The sequence below is a fragment of the Heteronotia binoei genome, chromosome 9 (assembly GCF_032191835.1).
Source record: "Heteronotia binoei isolate CCM8104 ecotype False Entrance Well chromosome 9, APGP_CSIRO_Hbin_v1, whole genome shotgun sequence".
In the NCBI taxonomy this organism is placed as follows: Eukaryota; Metazoa; Chordata; class Lepidosauria; order Squamata; family Gekkonidae; genus Heteronotia; species Heteronotia binoei.
The window spans coordinates 36,561,220-36,582,764 of record NC_083231.1 but is presented as its reverse complement, the minus strand read 5'-3'; the positions used below and the strand labels follow the sequence as shown (position 1 = coordinate 36,582,764).

The 21,545-nt window shown below is 41.3% G+C and overlaps 1 protein-coding gene across 2 annotated transcripts in view; it reads left to right on the top strand.

Moving 5' to 3' along the window:
* The window catches only part of STOX2 (storkhead box 2), a 179,437-nt gene that overhangs the window by 75,014 nt on the left and 82,878 nt on the right, over positions 1–21,545 (top strand). Inside the window, exon 1 of one of the 2 annotated variants that reach the window (XM_060246460.1) lies at positions 664–1,158. The exons of the other annotated variant lie outside the window; for it this stretch is intronic. Coding sequence (XP_060102443.1) covers positions 993–1,158 — 166 coding nt within the window. The 5' untranslated portion in view covers positions 664–992. Of the gene's footprint in view, positions 1–663; positions 1,159–21,545 lie in introns of those variants that run through there. 2 annotated transcript variants of the gene reach the window in all.

The window sequence follows — 21,545 nt, the reverse complement described above, 5'->3', positions numbered from 1 at the left end:
GCAGCGCGCTCGTCCGGAGGCTGCAGGAGATGGCTCTGTGGACCTGCGGACGGAGGCACATTGGCTCTCTGTGTTTTTAAAGAACAACCTTGCACGCGAACAGGAAGCAATGCCCGACAAGCCTCAGTCGCAAGAACGCGGAGGGGACAGGAGCCTCGGCCATTAGGAGCATCTGCACCGAATGCGACCGCGGCCGTTTTGTATGTTTCTGCACCTTGAACGGATGGACGCGGAATATGCTGCGCCAGTGCGGGAGGAAAAGCTGTGGGAGCCGCTGCCATGAAAAACGCTAGACTGGTTGCTGCAGCCATGATCTTTTTTTTTTTTCCAGGCTGCTTCATTGATGCTTTGCTTGGATTCTGATAGGTTGGAGGCTGGAGAGCTGGGGGGGACATCAGCATTTGGCTACTAGCACTTCATGCGACTCCTATATGGCATTGCAGATTGGATGCTTCCCTGCTTTGCTTCCTGCAGCCTTTCGGGTCAAAACCAAAGGCCGTCGTCTGCTTTGCCTAATTTGCTGGGGTCTTTTGTGTCCCGGCTCGCAGTTGGCTGAGCCCTTGTGCGCTCAATCAGGCTATTGTGTTGGGACCCCCGAGCCTCCACGCCACAGAGCTGTTCCCTCACCTCCCCCCACGCCGCCGCCGCCGCCGCTGCTCCCCAGCCTTGGAAGCCACATAATTTGCCTTCCCCTCCACATGACTCTGGGAAGCTGGGCTTGAGGGCCAGTAAAGTGGAATGCATTGTGGGACGCGTGTTCCATCGGCTCTTTCGCGGGAGGGAGAAGAAACGGACCTGCAGCTCGCTTGGATGGACGAAGCAGCGGCAGAATGCGGCTCGCCCAGTCACCCCGGGCCGGGCCTGTAAAGCGGCTGATGTGAGAGAGGCGAGCTCACCCAGAGGAGAGTGTGCCGCGAGCAAGCGGTGAGGCCTGGCTCATGCTTCTGCCGCCGCTCCTGCTCGTGGTGGATTAAACTGCAGGTAGCCTCGAAATGAAGAAGACCCGGAGTACAACCTTGCGGCGGGCCTGGCCTAGCTCGGATTTCTCCGACCGGGCCTCGGATCGAATGAGGTCCCGCAGTGAGAAGGACTACCGCCTGCACAAACATTTCCCACCAGCTTTCCTTTCCCAGGCATCACGGGGATACATGACATCAGGTCTGTAATACAGCTTTGTGTGTGAGCTTGTCTGTATGTGTGAGTAAACATGCGCATCTCCCCGCTTGTCCCCAGTTGCTGCCTGTTTATCTTCCCTGCGCTACGTTAAAAGGAGGTTATCTGGTGCCTGGTTAGCATAGGTTGTAATGAATAATGCAATTTCTTTTAAACCACACATCCACCATTTTGTACCTTAGGAAGATTCACAGCAGGGCCTTCTCAATATGGTGTTGAAAACCTTCTTCTATCCCCCCCCCCAACCTTTTAAGATAAATGAAGAGAGGAATTGTCAAGCCTGTATTCTCAGGGAATCAAAATGTCTGTGGGAGATGCGATCCCAGAAGCTGCCCCCCACCCCGCATCCAGACTCCTTGTGCTGAATAATGATTACCAAACCAGATATTCTCTCTTAATCCAGCTAAATACAATTATCTCAATAGGCATGTCTGTGTTTCGTTTTCTAAACAAAAAAAAGTGTCACCTGCTGTTGTGGGCCTGTAAATCTGGTCTTCATGTTCCAGTTGGCTGTGCCCCCCCCCCCCCGGGGAAATGTGCTGGGGATGAAAATGAGTATTAAATGTAAACATTTGTGTGTATAGAGGAAATGAGTATGTATGAATGCAATCCCTTGTGTATGTTCTTCTTGTTCATTGCTTCAGCAGAAGCTCTCTAAAAATAATGGACACTGCATCAACATGTTTCTGTATGCATAGCAGGATAGAAGCACAAACAAAATGTATTAGTAAAGCTCTTGGAGATTTTAAGCTGAGGGAGCCTTAATCTTTTGAATGAAGAATTGGTGAAGGAAATGCTTCTCAGATTTGTTGTTGTACATGAATTGTTGTACATGTTGTACATGAATTTGTTGTTGTACATGAATTGAGCATATGATAATGGTTTTTAAAAATTCACACAACTAAGAGAAACATAAAAGGATATTTTATAAAATACTGAAAGGGGCCTGTATGTATATATTAAGCCCTGGACATCTTCTTTGTTGTTTGGCTGCTTCAATAGTATGATGATCATACACAGTATTTCATTGTCAGTATGTCAAAAAACCATTTACCAACAAGGCATATTTTTTCCAGTAATGTGAAAGAAACAAAGGTTTGTTAACATATCACCACAGGCTTGGACTTCAAACCAGAGATGGGGGAAGGGGATGCTGAAGAATCTTTGCTGTTATCAGTAATTTACATACTTATAATTTCATTTTTTTCTTTCTTTCCCTTTAGCCAGCCATGGATTCTCCATGTTTTAAAAATGTCTTTTGAATGTTCTATAGTCAGCAGCAGCCTTAAACCTATAGGAGACAATATTTGTGGAAGCATTGTTTTGAATGAGTTTTGATCAACAAGCATTTGTTTTTCCTCCAAAGCCATTCTTGAAGGGGAAATAAGTGCAATTTACACTGAAAAGACACTCTAATAGATGGAGTTTGGTTGCTGCAGTACATCCAGCAACGCTTACCTATGACAAATCCGTCCTCACTCTGTCCACCTATTAGAACTGGTGCTCTTAATGTCTTCATGCAGTTGTATGGATTTGGGATGTTCTAGAGAAAAATAATATCATGTCTAACTGAATAGTCAGTTGGCTTTGTGCAGCAGTAGTAAGAGTACCAGAAAAAGGATGAAATTGGTATTGCTAGTGAAGTTATCAGTTTGTTTGTTTCTGTAAGCATGTTACAGTAATGTGTATGAATTAAACACACACACACTTGATTAATAAAAGAAGAAACTTGATGGCATGTGTATGACCCAGTTTGGCAGTACTGTATGTATGTATGTGTACCTGCTTTGGAAATGCAAAGGTTATGCTGTTGTGTCCAGACATTCTAAAAAGGAATGTCACATCTATGAATATCTTGAAGACGAGAATCTGCAGTGCTACAGTGCAAGAGCATATGGTGTGTGCTGAGAAGTGAGGGGGGAGAGAGCAGGTGACACATCAACTATGAGTAATACACTATAATTGTTAGGAGGGTAGCACAAGTGGCAGTTGAAACAAGAATGATGTAAAGCGAATCTAGCATGTGATGCTGTAGCTGCAAAAGTAGTTTTGTGGGTTGGTTCTACCCCCCCCCCCCCCCACTTAATGAACTATGTCCTTTGCCTTTCCAAATATTGGTTTTGGGAGAAATGGATACTGTATCTAAACACTTAGGCTCTTTTAAAAGGAAACTCTCTTCCTGACAGGAAATCTATAGGAAGTCTTCTTGCATAAAAGTTGCAGTGACTGTGAATACAAATGCTTCCTTTGTCACCCAGAACCTTTAACAGGAGAGAGTGCTGTGAAACACATAGCTATTTGGAGTCTTGCATTCTGTTTAACCAGTCATTTAGCCTGATCACCTTAGGTATTGTTGTGCTCCCTTTAAAATAAGCATTTGAATTGTTTGCATGGTGGAAGAGAACACTTCTGGCTTGAGCATGATTGCTTGGTCCAAAGACCAAGTATGGAAGCAAGCAAAGTACTGTCTTCTCTCTCTCATCCCCCCCCCACTGTAATTAGTTGTTATGCACCCTGAGACAGGACATCTTAGAAATTTGCATCCATTAAACAAGAGTTAATTCCAGTTTATGGATTTTTAAAAAAGAACACATGTGTCAAATGTCCATTGGGTATGTTAACGTCTTAAGAAACACAATTTGTTAGCATACCTGTCATTTGTGAAATAGTAAAATCTCTTAACTGGAGTCCAGATTATTAATTTAGAATAGCAGCAACTCTCTGCAGAGAGTTGAGGATAGCCATTTTTAAAACAGTCTTCCCTTCTTTGATGAATAATAATGTGCCTGAAATTTGATTTATGGTAAGTAGTGTCACTGCTTAATATTAGCATTTTGAATACCCTTCAGAGTGGACTGCCCAGAAACAGTAGAAGGTATTGAAAAACTGCTAGCTGACCCCCAATGAAATGGATAGCTAAAGTAGTGACTTTTTATTATGAAAATGAACATAGGGAATCATGCTTTTAAAAAGGCTGAATAATTTCTCAGTGGATGCTCTCTACTGCAGCCCAGGGCTGCTTCAAGCTTCCAATCAACACACAGTTCAGAGACCATGCATGGGGCTCATTCTTCATTTAGAAAATATTAATTCCCCATAGGAAAGCTGGCTAAATTTTCTGCCAATGAAGTAAAGTAAAACTATATAAATAAGCATCTTAAATCCTTGCATTAGTTAGAAGTTTTTGATAATATGGATAAATTATATTCAAAATAGTAATTTTGAAACAACAAAGTTAATGTTATGTCACTTATTCTCTTAAGGGGCAGAGGGTTTGATGTAGTCCATGGGACCATGAGTGTAAACTCTTGCGTTGATAAAGCACAAGTGTTAAGTTTCAGATAATGAACATATTGTGTCCCATGCGATGAATCTTATACTTTTGTAGAGACCTTTAGAATTGCATTAACTGGGACAAATCTGAAGTCCTCTGTATAGGAAGAACAATATCATCCAAGTTCTGTAGTCAATGTACCTTCCATTTCAGAGCTAAATCAATTCAGCACCCAGGTGTCACTATTCTGAGGAATAGCTGCTCCAAGAATACATGAAGGGCCCAAATTAGCATGATCTTATCAGATCTTGGAAGCTAAGTAGGGTTGCACCGGCTACCGATAATGTACCGGATTTGTTTCAACATGCTGGTTATTACCTTTAAAGTCCTATATGGCCAGGGTCCTGGATACCTTAGGGACCGCCTTTCCCTGCATATGCCCCAGTGAGCACTTCGGTCCGGGTCTCAAAACCTGTTGACAGTTCCCAGCATCAGAGAAGTGAGGCTCAAATCAACAAGAGCCAGGACTTTTTCTGTTGCTGCCCCTAGCTGGTGGAATGAGTTGCCGGAAGAGATCAGGGCCCTGTGAGAGCTTTCACAGTTCTGCAAGACCTGCAAAATGGCACTCTTCCGCCATGCATTTTTATAATGATAACATCTGCAGCAGCTGGATTGGCCCATAGAAACATCACCGATGGTCTACCTCTTCATGTTATCGCGATCCTAGGACCTCTTAGATTGGCTAACCACCTTTCAGATCGCTGTCTGAAACCTTGATACCAGTATAAGTAGATGCTTTTAGAAATTGTTTTTATGTTTTTATTGTTTTATTTTATTTGGTCACACAATGTAACTATGTGACCTCAAATTTGTGAGCCGCGCTGAGCCTGCCTCGGCAGGGAGGGCGGGATATAAATAAATTAAATAAATAAATTAGTGCTTGGATGAGAGACCACCGAGGAAGTTCACAGTCACTACATAGAGGCAAACCCACCTCTGAATATCTCATGCCCTGAAAACCCGACAGGGTCACCATAAATCAGCTGTGATGTGACAGCACTTTCCACCACCATCCTATGGCTTTCTCAAGATCTGCATGGATGAGCTTGGTCTTTTGAGGGGGGGGGTGTCTCTTAAGATATGTGTTGCTTCATTGTCTTTGACAGGCGGCAAGTTCTTAATTTTTGTTTAATTTGATCTATTATTTAGATTAGAAAACTGAAATAGAGTCTGACTCTCTCTCTCTCTCTCTCTATATATATATACACACACACACACATACACATATTGGCCACTGTGTGACACAGTGTTGGACTGGATGGGCCATTGGCCTGATCCAACATGGCTTCTATTATGTTCCATGCGAACTCTGGGAGATTCATTCAGAAATGGTTCACCTGCAACCATTATGTAAAAGGGCAGTTTTGGCCTCCATCCTTTCCTACTGATAAAGGCTCCGGGTTGACTTAGCTTGTGGTAGAAGATCAGTCGAGTTTGTCTTTATCCCCAAGATGCCACTTTCAAGCCTGATGTTCACCTGGCAAGGGTTTTTAGGCATTACATTTAACAGTATCACTGTCTGGCTTTGTGTGACTTTGGAATCTTCTTTTGCAAAACTAAACCTGACCTAAGTGTTGTTCATGGGCAGTGGAATGTAGGATTAATTACACCAGCTTAGAAGATACAATCGCAAAAAGGTTTGTGGCCTACTAATTTTACTGTCTTAGATTTACACTTCTGATATATCCACCAAAAACTCTTTAAGTATGCTTCTGTCTTGCTAGGTTATACTGGCTTTGATTTAGTAACAATAATTTGGTTTTCATAAGACTAATGTTAGTAAGAAAGAAGGGGACATATTTTTGTGCTTTTACCTATAAAATAAATGATAATGTTCCACCAGAAGCTGATTTAGCAGGTTTATTGAATATTTCTTATCCCATATTTTTCACTCTGTCTTCAAAGTGGCCCACAAACGATGTATTTATTTAAAATACATCCACCTTTGTTCTGAACTGGGACTCATGGCAGGTAATAGAAATAAAACAATTTAACAATCAATAATAAACGTTAAGTCAGCTATCAAAATCAACCAATAAAGAACACCCACTTAGCTGAACCCTGCCTAAGAGTCCTATAGATGGAGTCCTTCAATTTCAGCTAATATCTGGGGACCCCAAGTGCCCTTTAAAAATTTTAATCTTATATCCCTTGTGGAATTCCAATGGAGTTGATTCTTTCCTGAGTTTCTTGGAGAAGTCATTCCAAAGAGCTGTGGGAGCCACTGAAAGGCTCATAAATTGACAGCTGCAGAATCAGTTGGATGGTTTAACCTGTGGAGTGCCACAGGGTTCTGTTTAATATTTATGAGGCCACTGAATGAGATTGTCCAGAGCTTTGGGATTGGGTGTCATCAGTTACATCTGTAGACTTGAGTAATGAAACACAGAAATGAGTGTCATCTACATATTCATGACACCTGGCTCTGTGTTTCATTACTGTATTGGTTTTCAGCTGGTGCTTTGAAACTGGGCTAAGGCAGGAAAAGTTGAAGAATCCACAGAGTAATGCTGGTCAGTAATGTTCTAGAGCAGGGGTGGCCAAACTGTGGTTCAGGAGCCACATGTGGCTGTTTCACACATATTGTGTGGCTCTCAAAGCTCTCATCGCCCCATCAGCTGGCTTGGAAAAGGCATTTGCCCTTTAAATCACTTTGCCACGCCAGCTGGTGGCTTGGAGAATGCATTTAAAGTTAAAGCTCCTTCCTTCCTACCTGCCTACCTACACCTGATGTTCATGTCTTGCAGATCTCAAACATATGATGTTTATTCTGTGTGGCTCTTATGTTCAGCAAGTTTGGCCACCCCTGTTTTAGAGGGAATGGATCCATTTGTCCTAGAATGGGTGATACAGGCTTTTGGAGACCAGGTTAAGAACAAGCCTTGCAGTTTGGAAAGCAGGTTGATTTAAAATGTTTATATTACTTGTAAGCTGCCATGAGCCAATAGGAAATACAAGGTATAAATAAATATTTAATCTATGTATTCTGAAACCATTCTTCAATAACAGCTCTATGTTTACACTCATGGGTCTACACTCATGGCTTGAATGTTACCAAAGCACTGAGTGTTATGACCAGATTTTCCCATTCCACAAGCAGTGGTAATTGGCATACCACCCAAAGTTGGAATTTTTCTGTAGATGCCATAAGGTTCCAGGGCTTGAGATATCTTACACTCTATGGCTATTTTAGCAAACTCAAGACTATTACAGGTCAACTAGCTTAGCATAACTAGTGAACAGTCTCCATATTTTTTTTGTAATTAATTTTGGATTTTACCTCTTAATTCCTGAATTTCATGGCCCCTTTGTCTCAACTCTCTCTCCCCCACACTCCCGAGAATAGTGAAGATCCATTCAGTGGATCTGAAGCACATGCAGTCTTGTGCTGGAATAATTTATTTTCTTATTTTATATTTTATTTTATTTTTCATTTGTTTATGTATTTAACGTGCTTCAAGACCTTCAAGACTCCCATTTTATTTTTGCTGCAACAGACTAACATGGCTACCTCTCTGGAATTATTAACACAGGGTGAGTTGCAGGTGTCCTGGCCAAACACCCAGCTGCCTTTGCGCTGGTGAGAGCTATGCATAAGGTTGTCATAGTGACTTGAGCTGTGCTCTGAGGGGTTTGGACCTATGTTTTTGTCTACCCTATCTACACAGACAGTAGTCCTTCAATGTTGTGGGAGTGCAAAACCTAGAAGTCTCCATATTATATAAATGGTGGAAGTCACATCTTGCAATGCTTTTTCTTTTGGATACTGTCCATCTTCTATCACAACTGAATTAAGGAACCATTAGATTTTTAATGCTGTTGGTGGGTGTGAGAACAGAGAACTATGCTAATTTTCAGCCCCTGTGACCTGGCTATTTTCTGGATAGGGTGGGAAGAGATGTGTTGTATTCACTCTCATCCGATGTTCAAGATGCTAGTAGCTTTTTTCACATCACAAAGTCTGGCAGCAGAAGCAGGAAATAGAAAGGAGAAAAATTAGCAGGGCAAGCAGAAAGGGGCTGATCATCTATTGAAGCCTGGCTGCTCTGATCCATCTGAAGCAAGAATCATCCCTACACATTTATAAGATGATTGGGGCTTAGAACATCTGCCACTTTTTTTGACTGACTGTGTAATGGCATAATTGTAACCATGACTTGAGCAGATGTTATCACTTGTGAGACACTGAAAATTTAAGTGAAGGAGACTAAAGCAAGAGAGGGTGTTTCTTGTTACTATTTAGACCAGTCACATCTTATCAGAGGAGGAGATACGCATGCACACATTCTCCACTTCTTGGAAGATGGAGTCACAGGATCACCTGTCCTTGGTACAGTTCATTAATCAAATAACTTGATGAACATTGATCAAGATGGATAGCAGTGTTAGTCTGTGACAGCAGAAAAGAGCTGAAGAAGTGAGCACGAAAACTCATACCCTGCCACAAATTTTGTCAAGTCTTTAAGATGCCACGGTTTTATACCACTTGATGAACTCTTGCTCTTTTCTGCTACTTGATGTACATGTTTTTGTATTATAGTGTTGTAGTTGGTCTTCTCAGTTGGATTTTCATCACAACCATTAAGTAACCTTTAAACTGGTTGAACATGATAAGCTTATTTAAATCAGTGGGCTTGAGTTTGCCAAACTCAGTATGTAAATATTCATCAAAATGTTGAAAGAGCTGTCCTATGATGTGACTGCTTTAAAACCACATCACAGAAATTCATCACATATACAGCCTCCTGCCACTACCTTATTTATCATTTTATCTAGAATGTCAGGGTTACAGAATTGTCAAGAATACACTCAATATTTATCATTATTAAATTTCTCTTTTTCTGCTGACTCATCATTTATTCCACAGCAAAAACCACTCAGAGATTTTTTGACATATGATGCCAGCTCTTTTCTTACTTCTTTTGTTTAATATTCCTGGAGATAGTTTGTGGAGTACTCGAAAACTGCAGAGGATATGTTGTATTCTTTCTAGGAGCCCAGAGTTCTGTTTTGTTTTGTTTGCCAGAACAGCTGAATAGACAGGCCCGGTAGAAGAAAATTCCTTCAGTGTTCTAACCATTGGCAAACATGGCACATAGAAGATGGTAACATTACATTGATAGGACTTACTGCAGTGCTCACTCACCACAGGCGGTTCTTTTGAGGTTCTTCTGCATTAAAACCCCCCACAAGTAATATGTATTATGTAGGTGTCTGTTGTCATTATAGGGCACAATATGACCCTTAGATATTATCAGACATCCCATCTCATAGATACAACCTAGGGGGTTTTTGGCTGTGGCTTGTCCCTGGGGCTCCATTTATCATGTACTGGAACAAAAACTTTGCCAGATTAGTTTAGCACATTAACACCAGTCATTTCTTCTGCACATATTTTGTACAAAAGTCACAAGGTGATGGGAATCGGTTGGCACTTGGTAAAAGGTAATTTCCCCCCTCTGATTTTCAATCCAAACACTGAGATCATTCTCAAGGCTGAAATACTGTGGTGTGAAGTGCAAAAATAGGTCCCTGGTAGTTTAGTTTAATATATGGAAGCACAGTTCTTTATAGTGAATTTTGTATATTTTCTAAGCAACAGTGGCAAGTCTGTTCATCAGCTTTGAACCAAACTTTTTCAGACTGGGAACTTAGTCCTATAACTTGCTTTACAGAAGTAAGCAAATAAAACAATCTTATTTTTATTTTTGATTAATAAATTTCAAGTTACAAGTTATTTGAGGAATATTCTAAAATATGAATTGATGGCTCTTCTGTCCGTGTATGTTCATGCAAATGCAAGATCAAAAGGAAAAATGGCTTGGATAATTTTGTAGGTGAGACTTGCTACCTAGATGACTACATAATCTATGATACACTTGTGTATCATTGATTATATGTTTACAATACTGCTACCTTTAAAAAAAATATTGTTATGCCAATAATGGTTATTGGAATTGGATTATGTTTTTAGAGATTTGTCTTGTTTGGCATCACAAATATAGAGATAAATACTTAGCACAATTTTGTCTCCTGAGAACATTTCAATACTTTAAATATTTTCTGTCATTTCAGGACACAGATACCCATGTAAACATATATTTTGTGGAAAATTCTCAGCATGAAGCATTGCTAATCATGCCTTTCATCATTATGTTTCTTGTTTTTGTTGTTCCAGTCATAGAGTAAAGATAACCCACAAATATGTTCTGGTTAACTGTTTTTATCCAAAGCATTCTGCTTTTTCAATTGTAAAATTGCAGTGGATCATCTTTTACTGCTGATCTTGTAATTAACTTTTACTTCAGATCCTCATTCTCCCCACAAATGGCAGCACAATGCAATCCAGCTGTCCATAATCATATATGTACATTTATAGAATTTAGATCATAGTACATTCTTTCCTCAGCTAGGTTGTGTGGATTCCAGAGGAACTATTTGTTCATTTAACTCTAATTGTCTTTCTTGTCTCCCTTCTCCTTAAGCAAGTTTCAATTCAACAGTGTGGAATTTTGCAGTGAAAACCTATGACATTTTCTAGAGCTGACACTTTAGAACTATAGAAATTGAGATTTTATGGAAGCACAAGGTAATGTTATTAGAACTACTGTAGGCCACTGTTGTAGATTTGTGGGCAGTGGTATCTGGTTCCCATTGTGACTGGTAATGCAGAGAGTAGGGTTGATTGTGGTAGGCGGGGCTAGAATCAACAGTAGACAGAGGTAATTTACTCTGATTTGTTCCTCTCTCTCCTCTTTTGTAACATTGCAGAAGAAATTTGCATTTGGAAGATGTTCTAGAAATTTTCCCAGAACATGAATACTGATCTGTATATGTGTACCCATCCAAGCAACCTCTCCTGCAATAACTTGGTTGTTGAACATATTGTGTATTTAAGGAAAAAAGGCTGGCTTCCCTAGAGCTGCTTGTTCTGGGTTGGGAAATACCTGGAGATTTGGGGGCTGGAGCCTGAGGAGGTTGGGGTTAGGAAATGAGAGGAACCTCAATGGGCTATAATGCCATAGAGCCCACCTTGCAAAGTGTTTTTTTTTTGCCTGGAAATACCATTGTAATAGCAGGAGATTTCCACCTACCACCTGGAGGCTGGCAACCCTAGCCCCCCCATATAAACTTTGTGCTCCAAGGCAAACCAAGCCCCTTTCAGGGTGCAGTTCCATGCAGATTTGTTTGATAGTGAATCCCATTGAATCCAGGAGGACTTGCATCAGATTAAACCTGCATAGTTGTAAATTAAAGGCATTTTCACCTGACCAGAGTTGCCTCCTGAAACAAAAGGTGTCTGTTTTGGCAGAGTAATTAACATAGCAAGGTTGCACAACCTGATTAAAGTGTAGATAAAACTTTATTCAGGAACTAATATATTTGATAGTGAGGAGGAGAGACATCACTAGATGAGAGAGAATGTGTATAAATGTGGAATTTCCAAGAAGGATGAGGATATTGCCCTAAGCAATCTGGAGACAGGAGAGAAGGTGCTAATCTCACTATTTTATCTAATTGTCTTCTTGCTTGCAGGGTCTTCTCTTCCTTGTACACCAGACATTGCCTATTCCAACAGTTTGGACTCCAGAAAGTCCACCTTGATAAACCAGGAACTCTGTTGTATGTAGTTAATTAGCTGTGGGTGGATGCCTTTTTTCTACATGTGGCCAAAAATCAACTTGCTTTGTGTTATTTAACATGGAAAATGAGCTAGGGATTTGGAGATTCATTCAAATTTTAGATTTGCTGTGCTGTTAGCCTTCTTTGTCCCATAACCTTTACTCTTTGATAACTGAGTTCTGGTTTTTAGGAAAGGGGAACATGTTGCAGCATTTCTCTCCTACACTTGATATGCCTACTGTTGTTGTAAACACAGTTGCAAAAGTGTAATACATTCAGAAATGTAATTGATCTAATTTTGTTTAAACAAGACACAGAATACTTTCAGTTTAGGATAAGTTGTTCAAGATAATTATATAAATCCTCATAATTTTGGTGATTTAGGTACCAAAGTGTTTAACATCTTATCTGTTCCAGTTTAGCGTATATACAATTATAATTTATTAATCTGGATCTGTGTCAGTCTCTTTAATATTTTTTTTTCAAAGTTAACTTTATTGCCTGATCTGTCAATATTCTTCTGTTGGGGTTTGCAGTTTAGATGCTCATATCTCAGTATTCATTAGATAGATCCAAGTGATCAGCTTACAAACTTATTAAAATGTAGTTTTAATATCTTGGGTTACCTTTTCTTGTTTAACATATAATGTAAATGGTTGCAATATATAATGAACAATAAAGTTAACAGATGAAATCCATAAGCCTTTATCTAATTTAGTATCATTTGTAGTTACATTTGTTAATTGCATGTGCATGAAAGTCAGTTAAGTCAGACTATTGTGTAAATCCATATTTTAAAACCCAACTTCAAAATTAAAGTAAGTAGGACAATGACGGATGTATGTACACTTTAATCTATCAAATACCTTCTCTGAATTCAACATTATTTGAACTGCTAAGAAGAAAAGTGTTTAACAAATGTTAGTTTTATATTTAATTTAAGCTCATTTAGTCTATCACTGTGTATTTTGGAAATACTTTTACACTATCTTAAAACAAATAGAGCTTTAATTACTTTGTAGTCATAATTGAGTAAAATTGGACGGTAAGAAATTGATAAAGAATTTGGTAAATCTCCCTAATCTTTTGAAAAAACCCTGCCTTCTGTCCTTGAAAATGGAAATTCTCTTGTACTTAGAATATTAGTCATGGCATTCAGTAATGGTAGTACTGTAGTTTTATGGAAGGCTTTGAGGTTCTCTGTAATAAAACTGCCATTGGCAGGTACTTTATTACTTTTTAATGTATTTATAACTTCTTGTATTTATTTTACTATAATATCAAAATCAGGATATTTTGTTTCTTTTTTCACTTCAGGATATTACGTTTTGACATTTGAATTTATTTTTCTTTTGGGTCCTGAGATATATATATATAGTTCTTTTGTGGCCCTAACACCTGTGCTATGATTTCTATTATTTATTTATTTATTTTAGTATATTTCTATTTTGCCCATTCCTCATAGGGCTCAGGGGGGAGTACAACGTATGATAAAACAAAATATTCTAGTATTGAACTTGGTGGATTTTTTGTGTTTGGTTTTTGCTGTTCGGTATGCTTGCAGTTTACCAGGTTTCACTTCAGATTTAACAATGTTTTACATATACCAAGTGTGTAGGTCTTATGGTCGATACGTTCAGTCTTATTTTATTTAGTAAATTTATATTCCTTCTTATCCCACAAATGGTCTCAAGGCAGATTACAAAGCAGTCAAACAGCTGAAATTATAACATTAAGATCAATAAAATCAGTACATTAAAACAATTAAACTTCCTGGTTGTAGAGCAGGAGACAGAAGTAATTCAAATCAGTACAGTTTCCAGTTGGCTGATAAATCAGTGATGTAATATTTCAAATGGGCTGTTGAAGATAAAACACTTCAGCACTTGATTTACTTAATTTGGGCACCTGCTGCCTCATTTGAAGGCCTGGTGAAACAGCTCTGTCTTGCAAGCCCTGGAAAACAGGTAGCAAATCTGGCAGGGCCCTAACCTCTAATGGGAGCATGTTACACCAGGCTGTACATACACCAGGCCCTGGCCTTAGTCAAGGCTAAGCAGACATCCCTAGGGCCGGGGACAATCAGCTGGTGTTTATTTTTTCAGCATAAAGCCCTTTGGGGCACATAAAGGAAGAGGTGGTCCTCATATATGTTGGTCCCAGGCTGCGCAAGGCTTTGAAAGTCCATACCAAGACCTTGAAGTGAATCCAGTATTCAATAGGTAGCCAGTGTAAATGGTGTAGCTCCAGCCAAATACATGCCCATACAGGCAGTGCCATCAGCAGGTGTGCCATCACATTTTGCCCCAGCTGGAGTTTCCGGATTAGCAAGCCTGCATAAAGTGAGTTACAGTAGTCCAGTCTGGAAGTGACCATTGTATGGGTTACTGTAGCTAAGTCCTGAAGGGAGAGGTAGGATGCCAGCTGCCTGACCTGTCTTCTGTATAGTCCCACATTCTGCTGCAGCAAGGAAATTTCTACCTTAAAAGCACTGGGGGTGCCCCTCTTCCCCAGAGTGGTTGTGATGCTTTTTGCTGCCTAAACTTACATGCTCTGAAGAGCCCCCTTCCCTCTGTTCCTTTTTGCTCTTTTAGCTTAGTAAAATCATTGAAGGGCCATTTTCATGACCATTGGTTAGTCGATCTTACGCTAAAAGGCATGCCAGGAGAGGGCTTCCCAACTTAATGCCTTCTTCTGGGAAAGAGAGCTGGGAACCCCAGACAAAGATCAACCATCTCAGAAGGTTGAGAAATTGGAGGCTCAGATCCAAACTTCCTCAGTGGGGTCAGCATCCTCAGGACTTTTGTGGGAGCCAGGTGGTTTGTTGGCTTCAAAATCAGTTCTAGTTCTGAGGAGATCTCCAGCACCACACTTGAAGAAATCCAAGACCAAGGAGAAGTCTAGGTCCAGAGACCCTTTCAAACCAAATGCTCTTTGCCCTCAAAGCCCTCTGTTTCTAGGATACCTTATCCCCATATAACTTTGCTGCCTCCCCCTCCAGAGGCTAACCTGGGATCTTCAGATGATGAGGAGGTTGTGGAAGTCCATCCACCCTCTCTGAAACCCCCTCCATCATCCAGTTCCACAAAAAAGAATAAAATATCAGAAGAGTATGAACTCTTAGTTCCAGCGGTTCCATTTCCCTGGAAACCTCTGCAGGGTGTGTAGTTCTCTTACCCCACAGTTCCATTGACCACATACTAGCCACCTCCATCAGCACCAGCTTCAAGTCATGGTTCTGAACATCCTCTGCCAGTGTTGATGTCACTGTTCCCACAGCCCCATGCTCCACAGGTTCCATTGGAGGAGGAGGAAGTGGTTTCTGACTCCCAAGAGTTCCATTGCAGCATCCAACATCAGATCTGATGCCTCTCCCAATGAAGCGGTCAGGGAACCTGGTTCCATTTTGCCTTCAGAGGATCTTCCCCTGTATATGGAACAATTAGTTCACATGGTGAAGTCATTAGAACTGAACATGGTTTAATCTGATCTGCAGATCTTGCATCCAGTGCTTAAAGTTCTCTACCCAGCTTCATGGCAAACAGTAAAATGTCCAGTGTTACAAGGTTTGCTTGACATCACAAAGTGGGTATGGGCCAAACCTGCCTTAGTATCTCCTCCTGCTAGAAAGCTAGAGGCTATGTACAAACCTGGCTCAGTGTCTTCCCCTGCTAGGAAGCTGGAGACTGTGTACAAAGTAGATGAGCAGTGGTGTGAATTCCTCTTTATGCATCCTACACAAATTGACTGGTTACAGAGGTCATCCCTCTTCTGGGGCCATTACCTCTCCCTTCAAGTAAGGAAGAGAGAAAGAATCTCTGGATAGGAAGATTTACACCTCTGCTTCTCTCACATTGTGTATGGCAAATTTGAACACCATAAAGAGAAAGTATTAGATGTTCTTTTGGGAACATATCACACGGCCTCTTGATATCTTACCTGATGAGAAATGATTCCTGGCTAAGGTGGTTCAGGCTAAGGGTATTAAAGCTAAGCAAACAGCAGAGCGCTGTTTCCGTATGCAGGTTGCTTTATTCATCAATCCAGGCACCTGAAGGTGTGGTTCATTTCACCTACCTCAGGGTTACACTGTATTACTTAGAAGAAGAGCCACAACTTGCCTTATACGTCTACTTCTCCCTTCTTCTCCTTCCAGCCTCCTCCCAATTCTTCTTCCTCCATTTTTATTGCCTTAGCTTCACACCTGGCTCCTGGGCTAAGCTCCTCACTCCTCTATTCCTTGCCCTGCCTCAAAACACCTGGGCCCAGAGAACCATTGTTCTTCTACTCAGGCTTGTTCATTGCCTCCATATGCTTTTGAGCTGCCCTGGGCAAGACTGCCAAGGATGCCCCGTTGCTGAAATTATCCTGACTGCCTCTTTCTTTGCCTGGTCCTACCCTGCTGCACCCAGGTGAATCTTGCTGCTGTGTCCACGGGCCAGTCCTGTCCTGCTAGGCAGTTCCTTTATAGGTAGCCTGCCATGGATAGCAAGTTTCTCTACCTTGTATCTCATGTGGCAGATTTATTTTCTTTTTTAGGAACTACTACTTCCTTGACCCTTATGTCAATTTCCAGCTTTTCTGATCCATGCATTAGTGCTTTTTAAATCAACTATAAAGTCTGAAACAATTGTTGTACCTTCAGCTATCTTTCCTGTTTTGTTTTAACCAGGATACATCCTCCCAACTTTTTCATTGCAGAAAAGAGTAAGAGAGGGTCCCCTTGCTATGCTGGACATTTTAGGATTTATACCATGCAGGTTATAGTAAGAAAGGAAAAAGTGAGAGTGAGCGGAAACAATGGAGCCAACCCCTTATTTCTGTTTCTGTGATCCTTACATCTAACTCTGTATTTGCTTCTTCAGTTCTTTCGGGCACTCTTTCTTTAAAGCCTCTGAATTGTGAAGTAAACATTTTAAGGTATCTCTCCCATTAATAAAAGCCCTAAGGTACTAGGGATAACTCACCTGATCCACCCACTGACCTGTGAACCATCCCTCAAGTCCTGTTGTCTTCCATTGGTTGAGTCCATTGTGTTCCAGTGGTTGAGTCTGCTCCTCTCTTCTGCACGCTGTCACCTGCTCACTCTGTGTGGCACTTGGAAGAGAAAGTAGGCAGTGGCAGCAGGAAGACAGCAAAGAGACAAGGAATGAAGGTGGTAATACGACTAAGTGGCAAAGCCTGGCCCCGCTGGGAGTGTTTCCTCAGATGCCATGGCAGCCACCTCTTTCCTGTCACTCCCTCCCTCTCTCCTCCCCTCAGCCTTGTCCCAGGACAGATGAGGATTGGGCCACTGGGGAAGCTGCTAGGCAGAGGCTGTTGCTAAGTAACCAAGTTTGGTTTTGTTAGTAAAGGGAAAGGCCACAACTGAATAGAATGCCATAGAGTTCACCCTCTAAAGCAGTTATTTTCTCTAGGGGAAGAGAGATCTGTTGTCTGCAGTTCAGTTGTGATACCAGGAGATCTTAAGGCTCCACCTGGAGGTTGGCTACCCTAGGCCTGACTGCTTGCTACTGTTCAGCAGCAGCCCCCCCTCCGTCAGCCAGTGTGGCATAGGAGTTAGTGCTTCAGAGCAGGGTCTGCCAGACCCAGGTTCTTGCTGTGGAAGCTGCCTGGGTGATTTTGGACCAGTCACAGACTTTCAGCCTAACCTACCTCACAGGGTTATTGTGCAGATCAAAAGGGAGAAAGGAGAATGATTTAAGCTGCTTTGGTCCTTACTGCTGAGAAATATTGTACTTTTCCTAGGTAGAGGCTGCAGGAAGGGGGGAGGAGATGGAAAGCTGAAGTCAGATCAATTCCCCTACAGAAAATGGCCACCTTGAAACACATACACAACCATGCCAGGTGAAAAAAACCAGATCATACCACAAGCTTACGCTGATGCTAAACACCACAAGGCTGAATATGACAGAAAAAGGAGATAACAATGCACTGTAAACAAAAGGAATGCTGAGATTCAGTGTTTGTGTGACCATCATCATGCCCCCCTTTCGCACCCTCCATAATTATTCTTCCTTATATTCATTCTGGGCCTCTTTCAGGGCTTTGAGCCACCAAAGATACAGGGACACACACATGTTGGGAGGGGGAAGTCAGCATCTGTATCAGCGGGGGGGTGGGTGGGAAGATGGCAAGAGTGGGGGGAGTGAGTTTGGGGGTGGGTGGGGTTTTGGGGGTGGGTAGAAAGACAGCAAGAGTAGAGGTGAGTGAATGTCATGGATGAGGAAGTAATGGAGTGCCAAGGGTGCAGGGGTAGTTAAGAGGAAGAGGTGTTTGGGGGTAGGGGGGTAGGTTGAGGGTGCTGGAAAGACACCAAGGGTGGGGGGAGTGAATGCCTTCACTTGGATGGGTAGGAAGACAGCAAAGGGGGGGGGGCATTTGCCTAGAGCCTCTTTCTAGAGCCTGGTTTATTTCCCCCCACAATGGGTCTTATTCCTAGTTGTAGCATAAAGCTTATTATCCTTAAGATTGTGCATTGTTTGATTATTTCTGATGTTGACAGTATGTTTATAATGTAGCATAATATTTCCGAATCTCACATATATTCCAATAAAATGTTGCTATACATAGTTAAAATTAGAAAACTACACATATCTCTAAGAGTACAATTGAACTTGATCTTGAAGCAGTGAAATTATCTATTCATAATGGTGTGGATAATCCGGGACAATCATTAAGGAGGTGTGCATCAAATACCACTATCAAGTAAAACTTCAGTAGCTCAAAAAGTTTATTTTAAAATAGAGACATAGTATGTCATCCAATGTATGTGTCATTTCATTGCAGCATTTATGTACAGTTATATTCTTTGCAGACTAATTGCAATCCACTAGTATAATATACAGTCAAATGTGATTGCCTGGTTAGTATTTAACATGTTGGGGGATTTGGTTTATTTTGTAGCCATCAATAATACTCACTATAAAGATAAATTTTAAAGGAATGGAACCATGTAAAAAAGCCTTCTGTAAATATCCAGCAGAATACCTTCAGTTTTCAGAGTAACTTCAGATGTAATGTTAGAAAGTTCTATGCACGATATTCTTTCTAACATTGTGGAAAATATACCTCTAATAGTATAATCCCCATCTTCTGGTAAAGTTAAAGGGCTTAGAGGTTTAAATTGCCCTGCATTTTTGAAAGTTAGCATTGTAATTAGATATGCCAAACAGATGGCTTTTTCTGTGTTAGTGGTGCAAAACTCAGCTCTTAATCCAGGAATTCTTGGTTTCTTTCTCCCTTGTTTACTTCTGGTGAATTTACTTTTTTATGCGCACACACACAGTGTGCTAACTGTAATCATGCAAAGTGGAGCAGTCTGAAGTACATCCCTCACTTTTTTTCTGTTTTGTGCTTCACTTCCAGTTTTATTGCATAAAAGTTTGTACTTCATGAGGAAGATACAAAGCTTCCAGCAATTGGGTACTGCTATCTGTATCTCTAATGTCCTGCCATTCTTCCATTTTTAAAAAACTTTTCTTGAAGCAGAGTTTTTAGGAGCATTGTACCCATTTCTACTGTGTCTCAAGGATCTCTTCTAACTGCATCATGGATGTAGTTTTGGGCACCCAAAACATAATTTACTGGTGTATGTGTTCACAAGTGCAACTGCATATCCATTGTATTGGTAGGGAGGAAAAAGGCGAGGTAAATTACAAGCCTGTATCATGGCATGATGGGATGATTCACATGAGCCCGCCTTGGCGGGGAGGGCAGGGTATAAATCGAATTAAACATAAACATGTATCGCTAAACCACAGTTTAACATAACGTAGTTGGTACTCTGGTTTGCATGTTTCTTTTCCTTGCTTTCCAAACCAGAACTAGAAGCCCTCTTCAGGCCATGGTTTCTAATTCTGCCCAGGAGATCAAGTGTAAACCCTAGACTATTTTTAGACATTACAGCAAACCTGTTTTTCTGTGAGGGGCACAAAGTCAGCTTGTTCTTGTGGTATTTTGCTCTGTTCTTTCCTCTTGTGCATGGAGTGTGATTGAAGTCATCTTGTAGGGATGTGCACCTGAAAACATTGAGTTTTTCAGACTTCAGAAAAGGCATAAATACTGGTGTTCAATGGTATTCAGGTCCCTCAATAAAATTTCAGGATTTGGGTTTGGGTTTTTCTGGGATACCCAAGTTATTTGGGTTCTGTTATTCCCCATGGTGGACTTGGGGGGAGGGGGGTGGGAATGGAATGGCTACTTTTCAACCAAATGACAGCAAAACTGCAGAGGACCTATTGCTGCCTATCCGCTGAAAGCAATTGAATCAAAGGGTGCAATTCTGTGGATCCTAGTTCTCTGAACAAGATGCCCCCAGCCATTCTATTTGCATGGTTCAGTCTGGGAGGAAAAAACAGACTTGCAAAAGGACCTGCCCCCACAAAGGAGGGAGGGAGGGAGGGAGAAGGAGCCAATGATTCACAGCTCTGACCAGGAGCTGCCCCCTTCCAGTTTGGTGAGAGAGCCAATTTGGTGTAGTGGTTAAGTGCGTGAACTCTTATCTGGGAGAACTGGGTTTGATTCCCCACTCCTCCACTTGCACCTGCTGGAATGGCCTTGGGTCAGCCATAGCTTTTGCAGAAGTTGTCCTTGAAAGGGCAGCTGCTATGAAAGCTCTCTCAGTCCCACCCACCTCACAAGGTGTCTGTTGTGGGGGAAGAAGATAAAGGAGATTGTAAGCTGCTCTGAGACTTTAATTCAGAGAGAAGGGTGGGGTATAAATCTAGTCTTCTTCTTCCCCGAGCCAACTGAGCCTTTTCCAGCTGGGAAATGTTCCCTCTAAGCTGCAGTCTTGTGAGCAAAAATTCTACTTTGTGAGCTACTGTCATTAAGGTTGTGAGCTACTGCAGAAATTATTGTGCTTTGGGGCCATTTTTCCTGAGCTAAGACAAAAATGTGTGAGCTGGAGGCTAAAAATCTGTGAGCTAGCTCATGCTAACTCACTAGAGGGAACACTGGCTGGGACCCACATTGGGCTGGGAGAAAATTCTCTCCTGATGCTCAGGAAACCTGTTAAAGGGGAGAAATTCCAGGCCTGGGATTCTTAAAATGCCACCCTCAAGATATTTCCTGAATTTTTCAATCAACATGTGGCATTCAGATAACCAGTATTCCCAAGAATTTTGAATACCACTCTGGATACCCAAATATAGCATACCTGGAAAATGCCATAAGCCAATACTTTCAGTTTTGCTCTGCATGTGAGAAAGGAGTAAGGGGAGTGGGCAAGTATAAGAAAAAGCTATATTTGCTGATTGGGACGTGATGCCAAACACTGGCTTACTGTAGAAAGGGGAGTGCAGTAGGAAATAGTAGTGCAAAGGTGGAAGGGGCATTCACAAGACCAGGATACATACATGTAACATTAATAAGGTATTACTTCCTTCTGCAATTTTCTTTATAATTTCCTAAA